At 41.4% G+C, this 12,156-nt stretch overlaps 1 protein-coding gene across 2 annotated transcripts in view; it reads right to left on the minus strand.

The window, feature by feature from the left end:
* afap1 (actin filament associated protein 1) overlaps window positions 1-12,156 on the minus strand; it is a 269,598-nt gene that overhangs the window by 90,044 nt on the left and 167,398 nt on the right. For both annotated transcript variants that reach the window (XM_072577343.1, XM_072577254.1), the window contains exons 5-6: window positions 2,552-2,763; window positions 2,236-2,415 (exon numbers count right to left, since the gene is read on the minus strand). In XM_072577343.1, coding sequence (XP_072433444.1) covers window positions 2,236-2,415; window positions 2,552-2,763 — 392 coding nt within the window. The remainder of the gene's footprint in view (window positions 1-2,235; window positions 2,416-2,551; window positions 2,764-12,156) is intronic.

The following is a 12,156-nucleotide window of genomic DNA, read 5'->3' on the forward strand; positions in this document are numbered from 1 at the left end:
TGGCAGGACTGTCAAGCACATCATCTTCAATCATTTCAACCACAAGTAATATATCTACCTGGTCTGGCCTACACGTGACTGCAGACTCTCAGCAACATTGTTGACACTTAACTGCCCTTTGGGCAATAAATGCTGGCCTAGCCAGTGATGCCCACATCCCGTGAATGAATGAAAACAATCCTCACTTGCAAACCTGTCTACATCAATTGTGTACCAATAATGCATGTTCAGCCATGTCATAGTGCCTTGGGAAGATATATCAAATCACATGCATTACCATCCAATCAAGAGTGACATCTAACACATTATTATATTCATGCCTGCAATGATGAGATCTCCCTTAGTTGCCTTAATTCAGCAACAACAGCCAATTACGAAGCAGGACTGTGCAAAATGCCTTCAGAAGGAGAACATCTCAACAAATACTCAATTGAACAACATAAGCTGAGATAACTATATACATATGCATAGCAAAACAGTGTCTCAACATGTAATTATTCTGCCTCAATACTTACTTCTATAACCTTGAAATCGCAGCTGAGGAGGAAGCAAGCTGATTAGAGCAGAACCCCTCTGTATGTGCTGACCTGCCGCATGTACACAAAGCTTTCATTGTGTTCTCCCTGCTCTTGACTTGCAGGTAGAGGGGACAGGACACTTCCTATCCTGCCATTAGAAGGTGCACTCTTTTTATTAAGTTCCACAGCTTAAGTTCCAAAGAGTTACAGCTTTCTACAACACTCTCACACAAACCTCAGTAAAAAAAAGCCTCAAATTTCTACATAACAGTGCTTATTTCCAGCTGTAACTTCAGGATGAGAAATTTCTAGTCACCCACCCAATAAGCAGGATGCTGCTTTGTCAAAGATCTGCTGATCTTCCAACAATGTTACGACAAAAGATTAGAGAGAGCTGTATTAGCATTCTTCCATCTACAAGAGTTGAAAAACAAACTTAAAAACAATCTAGTTATCGTCATTTGGTGCACATTTGCTAATAGGTATGAAAACCTATCCTTGAGAGGCAGGTTCTTCCACAAATGCCTTACATGAAACAAAATGGAAATTATTGATCTTCTTTTCCTGGTAACTGGAAGTCATGGATGTCTCAGCCTTACAGCAAGGTACTGAGAACACAGACCTAATGAATCATCAGTCTGATACATGTGCTATCCTACATGCATTTTGCATGTTAGCCAAAGATAGTAACTGCTTTCCTCATGCCTGTGTCAAGATCTGCACCAAGGGAAAGATTGTCCATCATTGTGCACTCGAGGTAACCAAATTTACTAGCCACTTCCAGTAGGGTGATTGAGACAGAGATGCAAAACATTATCCCACCACCACAGTTCTCTTCATATTTGCGGTCACCATTCCAACAGATATGGAAGGTACTTATTGCACATTAGGAAAAATTGCGAGTTCTACAATCTATTTACACTGAAGTTGAAGGCTAATGTTAGTTGCATTCTGATAAGGAAACTTCCTTATGATGACAATGCTATGTTTGTAGCTCACGCGGCAACTCAGCTGCAAGGACTCATCTAGACCTTGGCGAGCAACAACAATTTCAAAGTCTGTGGATGATACAAAACTTGGAAACATTGCCAGCTGTGGGAGGGACAGTGTAGAACTCCAAAATAATAGATAAATTGGTGGAATGGATAAATTAGGTGGCAGATGCTGTTCAATGTGGAAAAGTGTGAGGTGACACATTTTCTAGGAAGAATAAGGACAAACAATACAAATTAGGAATCAAATCCAACTGTGAATATATGTGCATAAACCTTTAAAATTGGTTAACAACGGAATGAGTATTAAAACTCAGCATCCTGAATGCCTTATTATCAATACGAGCATACTGTGCAAGAGCTGAAGATGCGGTTATGCTGAAATTATACAAGACACTTGTTGGACTTAGGAGTATTGTGTACATTTCTGGATATCACATGGTAGGAAGATTTAATTCCCCATTCTGGCTGAGGTAGACTCTGGGCACACCTCCTCACCCTTTCCACAATAAAAATAAATCTCAACACTTAGCCATGGTTTGGTGAAGAATTACCAGGGATATATCCTTTGGCATGGAACTGAAGAACATTTTGTCAAAACTGCGAGAACACCTTATACTGGACCCAAATTTGTAAACAGGCGACTGGGCCTTCAGTGTATGAGAAAGAGTTATAGCTGATTGTCCTGAATAAAGGACTAGAAGATAATTACTCCCAAAACATACCTTTAGCCATTCCTCTGCTTGTTCTTTGCTTTGCACAGCCAAAACGACAATGTCTGCTCCTTGCTGGGTGATTCGTAGCTCATGCTTTTTCCTTTTGCTGTCTTTAGGAACATAGGACACATTGTGGGCTGGAAGCAATAACTCCATCTGAGGTTGATGATCCTTTGAGCTTTTGTAGCACTAAAAGCAAAGATTAAATCCTGAGCTCGCACAATACTCATACCATCCCACCTGCACTTGGTGCTGCATCCCAAGAGAGCAACAGAAGAAAATATGATGCTGTTTCATTATCAGACCAAAAAGAAAAGAAGCATACCAATAGTCTGTTATCTTTAATGACACAAAATTGTTTTGTCCACTGTCCAAAACGTTTCTTGCGCAGAAGAAAAGCACAGATCTTAGCATCTTTCACCAAATCCATTGAAGCCTCCTCAGATGGCCACTGGTGTCTTAGTTTCTTTCCCTTCCCATCCTCATCATCTTCATCATATGATTCATAGGAGCTACTCATGGCATCCGAATCATAATCTGTAAAATAAAGGTGGTAAACAAAATCAGGAACAACTCTATTTCTCCAATAAATTACAACATTTAAAAGACATCTGGATGGATATATGAATAGGGGATATGGGCCAAGTGCTGGCAAACAGGACTAGATTGGATTAGGATATCTGGTCAGCATGGACGAATTGGACCGAAGGGTCTGTTTCCATGCTGTACATCTCTAAGACTTTAAATATAGGACAACACACCATATCAAAGTTGATTGGTATATAATTTAACTACTTAACTCCAGTAATCCTTGCAGACAAGTGAAATGCTCATGTCAAAGATGAACAGACTAAACTGGAAGCAAGGTGTGCTTATTTAAATTCATCTCATATAGTGGGTGAAATTTGCCAGGAGAAGTAGCATCATGGTTATCTACTAAGCTAGTAATACACAAGAGCACAGGAAAAGGAGTAAGTCATTCAGCCCTTCAAGGCTGCCATTCAAATGAGATCATGACTGATCTCCAGCCTCTGTCCTGCTCTTGTAGCCACTGTTTTTTTAAATGTGTCCAGTTCAATTTCTGGTCAATAATAACCCCCAGGATGATGAAAGTGGGGGATTCAGTGAACAGCATTGAATTTGAAGGGGTGGTGGTTAAATTGTCTCTTTTGAAGATGGTCATAGCCTGACATTTGTGAGGCGCGAACATTACTTGCCACTTGTCAGCTCAAACTATTGTCTAGATTCTGTTGCATTTGAATGTGGACTGCTTCAGTACCTGAAGAATTGCAAATGTTGCTGAACATTCAGCAATCATTGGCAAATATCCCCAGTTCTGACCTTATGGAGGAGGGAAGGTCAGTGATGAAGCAGCTGAAGTTGGTTGGGCCGAGGACACTATCCTGAGGAAGACCTGCCGATGTGGCCTGGAACTGAGATGACTGACCTTCAACAACTACGACCATCTTCCTATGTGCCAGGTTTGACTCTAACCAGAGAGCTTGTCCCTAACACCCACGGATCCCAGGTTTGCTAGGGTTCCTTGATGCCACACTCAGCCTTAATGTTAAGGGCTGTCATTCTTACTTCACCTCTGGAATTCAGTTTGAACCAAGATTGTAATGAGGTCCAGCACTGAGTGGCCCTAGCGGAACCCAATTGTGCGTCACTGAGAAGGTCAGGGTGCTGCTTGAAAGCAATTTTGATGACACCTTCCATCACTTTACTATGATCGAGAGTAGATTGATGGGGAGTAATTGGTTAGGTTGTATTTGTCCTGCTTTTAGTGTATTGGACATACTTGGGCAATTTTCCAAACTGTTGGGTTTGGCCTGCATTGGAACAGTTTGGTTAAGGGAGCATAAGTTCTGGACACAAGCGTTCAGTGCTATTGCCAGAATGTTGTCAGAGTCCAAAGCATTTGCAGTAACCAGTGCCTGCAAGAATCAACCTTTCTTGGTATCACATGGAGTGAGCTGAATTGGCTGCACACTGGTATTTGTAATACTGGGGACTTCTGGAGGCGGCTGAGGTGGACCATCCACTCGGTACATCTGGCTGAAGATTGCTGAAAAACCTTCAGCCTTATCTTTTGCATTGATTTGTTGGGCTCTTCTATCATTTGGGATGGGGAATATTTGTGCAGCTTCCTTCTCCAGTGAGTTGTTTAATTGTCCACCACCATTCACAACCGAGTGTGATATGACTGTGGAGCTTAGATCTGATATGTTGGTTGTGCGATTGCTTAGCTCTGTCTATCAATTGCTGCTAATGCTGTTTGGTATGAAGCAGCTGCTTTAGGTATGCCTGGTGCTGCTCCTGGCATGCCCTCCTGCACCCTCCATTGAACCAGGGTTGATGGTAATGGTTGAGTGGGGGATATGATGGGCCATGAGCTTAGAGATTGCACTGGACTACAATTCTGCTGCTGGTGATGGTCCATAGTGACCCATGGAATGTACCAGTCTTGAGTGGCTAGATCGGTTTGAAATCTGTCTCATTTAGCACAGTGATAATGCCATACATCACCATGGAGGGTATCCTCAATGTAAAGGCAGGATTTTGACCTCACAAAGATTGAGCAGTAGACACTCTTACCGACACTGTCATGGACTGATGCATCTGCAGACTGGTAAGGATGAGGTCACGTGTTTTATTCCCTTTTGTTGTTCCCTCACCACCTGCTGTAGACCCAGTCTAGCAGCTGTGTCCATTAGGACCCGACCAGCTCGAACAGTAGTACTGCTGCCAAGCTACTCTTCGTGGTGGACATTGAAATCCCATCTGGTCCTTAGTGTTCTTTAGGGAAGGAGATCAGCTATCATATCAAGTTGGGTCTTTATGCAACTCCAAACCCTGACCAATGCATGTGACTCTTAGCTGCCTAGCAAATGCCTTAGTCACCACCACCATCACCTCAATTTGGAATGGCAATAAAATGCTCGCTTTGCCAGCTATGTTCACATCCTGTAAATTAATGAAAAAACAGCAGGAAAGATCATAGGAGCTGTACTTTGACCTCTCAAATGTATTCTACTGATAGAACATGTGTAGTTTGTCCTCTTATTGACTTCACCAAAAATTTGTAAAGGAGATCAAACCTAGGAAATTACACAAAGGAATATCATAGGAATGTTCAACACGTTTGACTTAAAATTCTCTGACATACATTGTTAACTCATGTCCAATAAATAGGTTAATATTTGCATCACGTGACCATAAGTTCATGGTAGATCTCTGCATAGAAAGCAAACATAATCCAACTAAAAAGTCAAATTGTAAATAAATCATTTCACATTATTATAAGATATGAATTCGGAGCAAGAATAGGTCATTTGGCCTCTTGACCCTGTTCCATTATTCAATAGGATCATGGGTAATCTTGGCCTTGATCCCATTTTCTTGCCTAATTCTGAAGCTTTAGTTTCTTGACAAACATCAGATACAATCGGTCTTAAAAATATCTGATGAGCCTGTCTCCAACGGTCTCTGGGAAACAAATATCCACAGACTCAAACCTCAAAAACAATTCTCCTGACCTAGAACAAAGAATAGAGAACCACATAGCGCAGTACAGGCTCTTCAGCCCTCGATGTTGCACTGTGCTGTGATACCGACCTGAAGCCCATCTAAACTAAACTATTCCATTATTATCCTGAACCTATCTCTGACATCTATCGTATATCTATCACCCCTCAATTTAAAACTATGCCCCTAGTGCTAGCCATCACCATCTGAGGGAAAAGGCTCTCACTGTCGACCCATCTAAGCCTCTGACCATCTTGTATGTCTCTATTAAGTCACCTCTTAATCATCTTCTCAACACCAGGCAACATCCTGGTAAATTTCCTCCTCTGTATCCTTTCCAATGCTTCTACATCCTTCCGAAATTGCTGTGACCAGAACTGTATGCAATACTCCAAGTATGGTCGCTCCAGAGATTTGTACGTCTGCGGTATGACCTTATGGCTCAGAAATTCAATCCCTCTACCAATAAATGCTAACACACCATACACCTTCTTAACAACACTATCAACCTGGGTGGAAACTTTCACGGATTTATGCACATGGACACAGAGATCTCTCTGCTCATCCACACCATCAAGAATCCTACTATTAGCCCAGTACTCTGTATTTCTGTTAGAGTACAACTCTGTAGCAACACAGATTTAGATACAGAGAACAGCTCTGTAACATCAACACAGCGTTACAGACAGAGTACAGCTCCATAACAACTATACAATGTTAGACACAGTGTCCAGCTCTGTAACATCAACACAACATTAGTTACAGAGTACAGCTTTGTAACAAAAACACGAGGTAGATACAGAGTGCAGCTCTGACACATTAACTCAGGGTTAGATACAGAGTACAGGACTCTAACATCAGGTTAGATAAAGAGTGCAGCTGTGTAATATCAACACAGGTTTAGACACAGAGTACTGCTCTTTAACAACAACACAAAGACACACTACAGCTCTGTAAGGGTGTAGGACCATTCGGCGCAGCCATTTTGGTGCGAGCGATTCGGTGCGGCCGGTTTGGCACAGCCTTTTTTGGCGCTGACCCATTTAGGCACAGCTCCTATTTATTCCTTTTCAGGCTTGGTTACAAGCATTAATGAAAGCAATAAAAAGAAAAATACTGTTTATCATCTTCAGTAAAAATATTTTAAAAAATGAAAGGAACAAGGTAAATACAAAAAATCTGAAATATGACATTTATTCAAAATTATTAAAAATACTCAATGTCATTTCTCTCACTAAATCTTCTTACAGTGTCTGTGTTCTATCAAAATGTATATATAGCCGTCATATGAGAACTTTTCCTTTCCACGTTTTGACAACAAGATCGTTGATGACATTTTAATGGGTTATATTTTATTTTAATAATAACTGCAAAGTACTGAATAACTACAAAACAGTTCTGCGCCAAACCGGCCGCGCCGAATCGCTCGTGCCAAAGTGGCTGTGCCGAATAGTCCCACTCTGGCTCTATAACATCTACACAGGGTTAGGTACAGTGTACAGTTATGCAACAACAACACAAAGTTAAATACAGCTCTGTAAGATCAGCACAGGGTTAGATAGACAGTACAGTTCTGTAACAACACAGCATTAAATACACACCTATGTCTTAAATGGAGGAGTGCTCTTATTTTTCAATTGTACCCTCCACTTTTGGGCAATTGTCCTTTCAGCATCCACCTTGTCAGGATCTTAAACATTTCAGTAAGTTCTTCTGCCCTTATTCTAAAGTCCAATGGATACAGAGCCAAACCTTTTATTTAGGTTAACCCCTTTATCTGAGGAATCAGTTAACTCAATCTTTTCCAAACTGCCTCTGAAGTAATTATGTCCTTTCTTAAATAAGGTAACCAAACCTGTACCCAGTTATCTAGATTGTTTCTCACCAAGACCCTCTATAAACTTAGCAAACCATTCCATCTTTTAATGAACACAAATCCAGAAATAGCTAGAGAAACTCAGCAGGTCTGGCAGCATCAGTGGAGAGAAAACAGAGATAATATTCCAAATGCAGTAATCTGTCTTCAGAATTTAATCTGTTGGCCAATGTTTTTGCTCCATTTTCCTTGTAATATACACTATTACAATAATCCTCAACATTAAAATATCCCGCTCTCCCCATCAGGATAGACTGATGTGTGTTGGAGTTTAAAAATGTTAAACACAATCTATTGTGTTTTGGTTCAAGTGTTTGTACAGTGCCAGTGTATTATGTGGAAATGCAGAAGACAGGCAATTGAGAACTTGATTAAAATACAAATTAAATTCTGAAGACAGATAACTGCATTTGGAACATTATCTCGGTTTTCTCTCCACCGATGCTGCCAGACCTGCTGAGTTTCTCTAGCTATTTCTGGATTTGTGTTCATTAAAATATGGAATGGTTTGCTATGTTTATAGAAGGCCTTGGTGAGAAACAATCTAGATAACTGGGTACAGGTTTGATTGCCCCTGGAAACTGGCCTGAGCTTGGAAAAACTGCAGATTCAAGAGCTGCCAGGTCAGGAAGGTAATTACCTTTACAACACCTTTTCTGGGTTTAGGAAGGCCTTTGGTCCTCCCATTGCATCTATCAATTCTTTTGTATTTGTTTTGGGGACGGGAACATCACTGGCTGGGCCAGCATTTCCTGCCAATGCGTGATTGTTCTTAAGATGAGGGATGGATTTGGTGGTGGTGGTGGTGGTGGTGGTGGTGATGTGCTACATTCAGGTATTCAACCAGCAAGTATCAGGTATTCAGAAAAGAAACTGTTGTTATTAATCACCAGGCATGGGATAAGTATTTTCATGGTAGCTGGCACACTGACACTCAAAAAACACATTCACTTAAACACATCTTCCAGACTGAGGTCACAGCTAACACAATTCCACTGCGTATGCGCAAAGCTGGAACATGTTCAACATACTGTCATTACTCTTTTTTTATTTCTATTTCAGATCTCAAATCCGAGTGAATATATCTGTGACCTAAATGGGGATGGGGCGGAGGGTGGGATCTGTTTGGGGCATCCCAATCAAGGTCATATGTATGTCTTAACAACAATCAAAGACCTGGCCTCCACAGTCCTCTGTGGCAATGCATTCCACAGATTCATCACCCTCTGGCTGAAAAAGTTCCTCTTCATCTTAAAGTTTTAAAGGGTTATCCCTTCATACTGAGGAAGTGCCCTCAGGTCATTGTCTCTCCTACAAATGGAAACATCTTCTCCATGTCTACTCTATTCAAGCTTCCCAGTATTCTGTAAGTTTCAAATGAGACTTCTCCACATCCTTCCAAACTCCACGTACATACCCAGATTCCTAAATTGTTCCTCAGAGTCATAGAGATGTACAGCACGGACACAGACCTTTCAGTCCAAGCTGTCCATGTCGACCAGATATCCCAACCCAATCTAGTCCCACCTGCCAGCACCCGGCCCATATCCCTCCAAACCCTTCTTATTCATATACCCATCCAAATGCCTTTCAAATGTTGTAATTGTACTAGCCCTCACCACTTCCTCTGGCAGCTCATTCCATACATCTACCACCCTCTGCGTGAAAATGTTGCCCCATAGTTCTATTTTATATCTTTCCCATCTCACCCTAAACCTATGCCCTCTAGTTCTGGACTCCCCGACCCCAAAGGAAAAGATTTTACCTATTTATCATATCCATGCCCCTCATAATTTTGTAAACCTCTATAAGGTCTCCCATCAGCCTCCGACGCTCCAGGAAAAACAGCCCCAGCCTGTTCAGCCTCTCCCTGTAGCTCAAATCCTCCAACCCTGGCAACATCCTTGTAAATCTTTTCTGAACCCTTTCAAGTTTCACAACATCTTTCCGATAGGAAAGAGGCCAGAATTGCACACAATATTCCAACAGCGGCCTCACCAATGTCCTGTACAGCCGCACCATGACGTCCCAAATCCTGTACTCAATACTCTGACTGATAAAGGAAAGCACACCAAATGCCTTCTTCACAATCCGATCTACCTGCAACTCCACTTTCAAGGAGCTATGAACCTGCACTCCAAGGTTCTTTGTTCAGCAACACTCCCTAGGACCTTACCATTAAGTATATAAGTCCTGCTAAAATTTGCTTTCCCAAAATGCAGCACCTCGCATTTATCTGAATTAAACTCCATCTGCCACTTAACATTCTTGTAAACCACCAATGGACCCCCTCCAAGGCCAGCACAACATTCCTTGGATAGGGAGCCTAAAACTGCTCACAATATTCCAAATTTGTGATCTGCCCAGAGGCTTATACAACCTCAGCAGTACATCTCTGCTCTTGTATTCTAGTCCTGTTACAATGAATGCTAACATTGCATTTGCCTTTCTAACTGCCAAATGAACTTGTGTGTTAACCTTAATAGAAACTTGAACTAGGACTCTTCAGACCCTTTGTCTCTGAAGCCTTTCCCTATTTTGAAAATAGTCTACACCAAAAGTCTTCCTAACAGTGTACAAATGCACATTTTTGCATGTTGTATTCCATCTGCCACTTCTCTGCCCTAGCCTGTCAAAGTCCTTTGCAGTTTCCCCACTTTCTTATCACTACCTGCCCCTCCACCTATTTTTGTGTCATCTGCAAACGTAGCAACAGTGCTCTCAGTTCGTTCATCATGATCATTAATATATTTTGGAAATAGTTGTGGTCCCAGCACAGACCCCTGAAGAACTCCACTAGTCTCTGGTTGATGTCTTGAAAAAGACCCTTTATCCCTACTTTTCACCTTCTGCCAGTCAGCCAATTCTCTATCCATGCCAGTACCTTGCCCCTAAACACCATGGGCTCTTATCTTATTTAGCAGCCTCTTTTGCAGCAACTTGTCAAAGGACTTCTGGAAATCCAAATAGATCACATACACTGGCTGTTCTTTGTCTAATTTACATGTTGCCTCCTTGAAGAATCCTAGCAGATCTATCAGACATGACCTCCTTTTGATGAAGCCATGCCATCTCAGCTCTTATTTTTACGATGCACTTCCAGGTATTCTGCAACCTTCTCCTCAATAATGAATTATAAAATTTTACCAATGAGAGGTCAAGCTAACCGACCTTTAGTATCCTGTCTTCTGCCTCCCGTACTTCTTACAATGAGGGGGTTACGTTAGCCATTTTCAGTCCACTAGGATCTTCCCTGACTCCAGTGATTCCTGAAAGGTCACCACCAATGCCTGCACAACCTCCTTGGCTATCTCCTTCACAATTCTGGGGTGTAGCTCATCTGGGTGGTTTATCCATCTTTCAAAATTCCCCAGCACCTTCTCCTAAACGATGGCCACTCCATTCATCTCTGCCTCCAACTCTCTTGAAGTTCTACTGTGCTGCTGGTGTCTTCCACTGTGACAAATGATGTAAAATACCTGTTTGGTTCCTCCACAATTTCTTTGTTCTCCATTATTACTTCTCCAGCCTCATTTTCCTATGGAAGGTCCACTCTTATCTTTCATTATTTCTAAAAAATACTATTGCAATCTTTTTTCACATTACAAGCTGGCTCACCCTCATATTTCTAATTCTCCCTGCCATTACCTGTATTCCTTTTTTAGTTACCCTGTGCTGGTTTTTAGAGGCTCTGACATTTCAGCTAACTTAAATTTACCTGCCTAAATACAGACACCTCAACAACTCCTCTCATAGGGCCCTCCCTGTCTGGTCCAGTTAAATCCATCCACACCTTATTTCATCTTCATCACAGATTCTCTACCCAGGCTGTACTGCCTCTCAATGTTACTGGAGGCAGAGTATTGAACATTGGAGTACTAAAATATCTATAACCTTGAAGTCATCCAAAATCTGCTGTCCGTATGTTATCACTTCTGTGCTTGCTGATCCGTACTGGCTCCCAATCAAACAGGATTTCAATATTTTTCCCAAATCACTCCATGGTCTCATCTGTCCTGCAAATCCACGATTCTGAGATACCTGCACTCCTCTACTGCAGACTTTTCAAGCACACTATTTTAATTGCTCCGGCAATATCTCAGCTAAAGCTTTGGAATATTTTCCCTAAGTTCTCCACCATATGTTCATCCTAAAACCTCCTTTTCATTAAGGTTTTGATCATTAGAAGTTATATTTCCACTTGTGGTGGAGTGTCATATTTCATTTTATAATACTTTTGTTAACCCACGTAGATCCTATCTTTCCCTGCATTTTTTTAGTTTAATTATCTTTGTCGCACATCCACTCTGTCCTCCTCTCCTCACCTCTTTTACCAGTTTATTTTTGACTGCATTGTTCTATTTCAGCTCTTGTGGTGAACAGAAGCATTTAATCTACTTTGCTTCTAGTTCCCAACCTCCTCTTTCATATCATCTACACCTGAGTCATCACTTCACTTCCCTCGATCTCCTGGACTCATTATTGACAAGAGACTGTCAACCAAAATCCAAAATAAATTCACACGT

This window comes from Chiloscyllium punctatum, chromosome 1, assembly GCF_047496795.1.
Source record: "Chiloscyllium punctatum isolate Juve2018m chromosome 1, sChiPun1.3, whole genome shotgun sequence".
NCBI classification, from domain to species: Eukaryota; Metazoa; Chordata; class Chondrichthyes; order Orectolobiformes; family Hemiscylliidae; genus Chiloscyllium; species Chiloscyllium punctatum.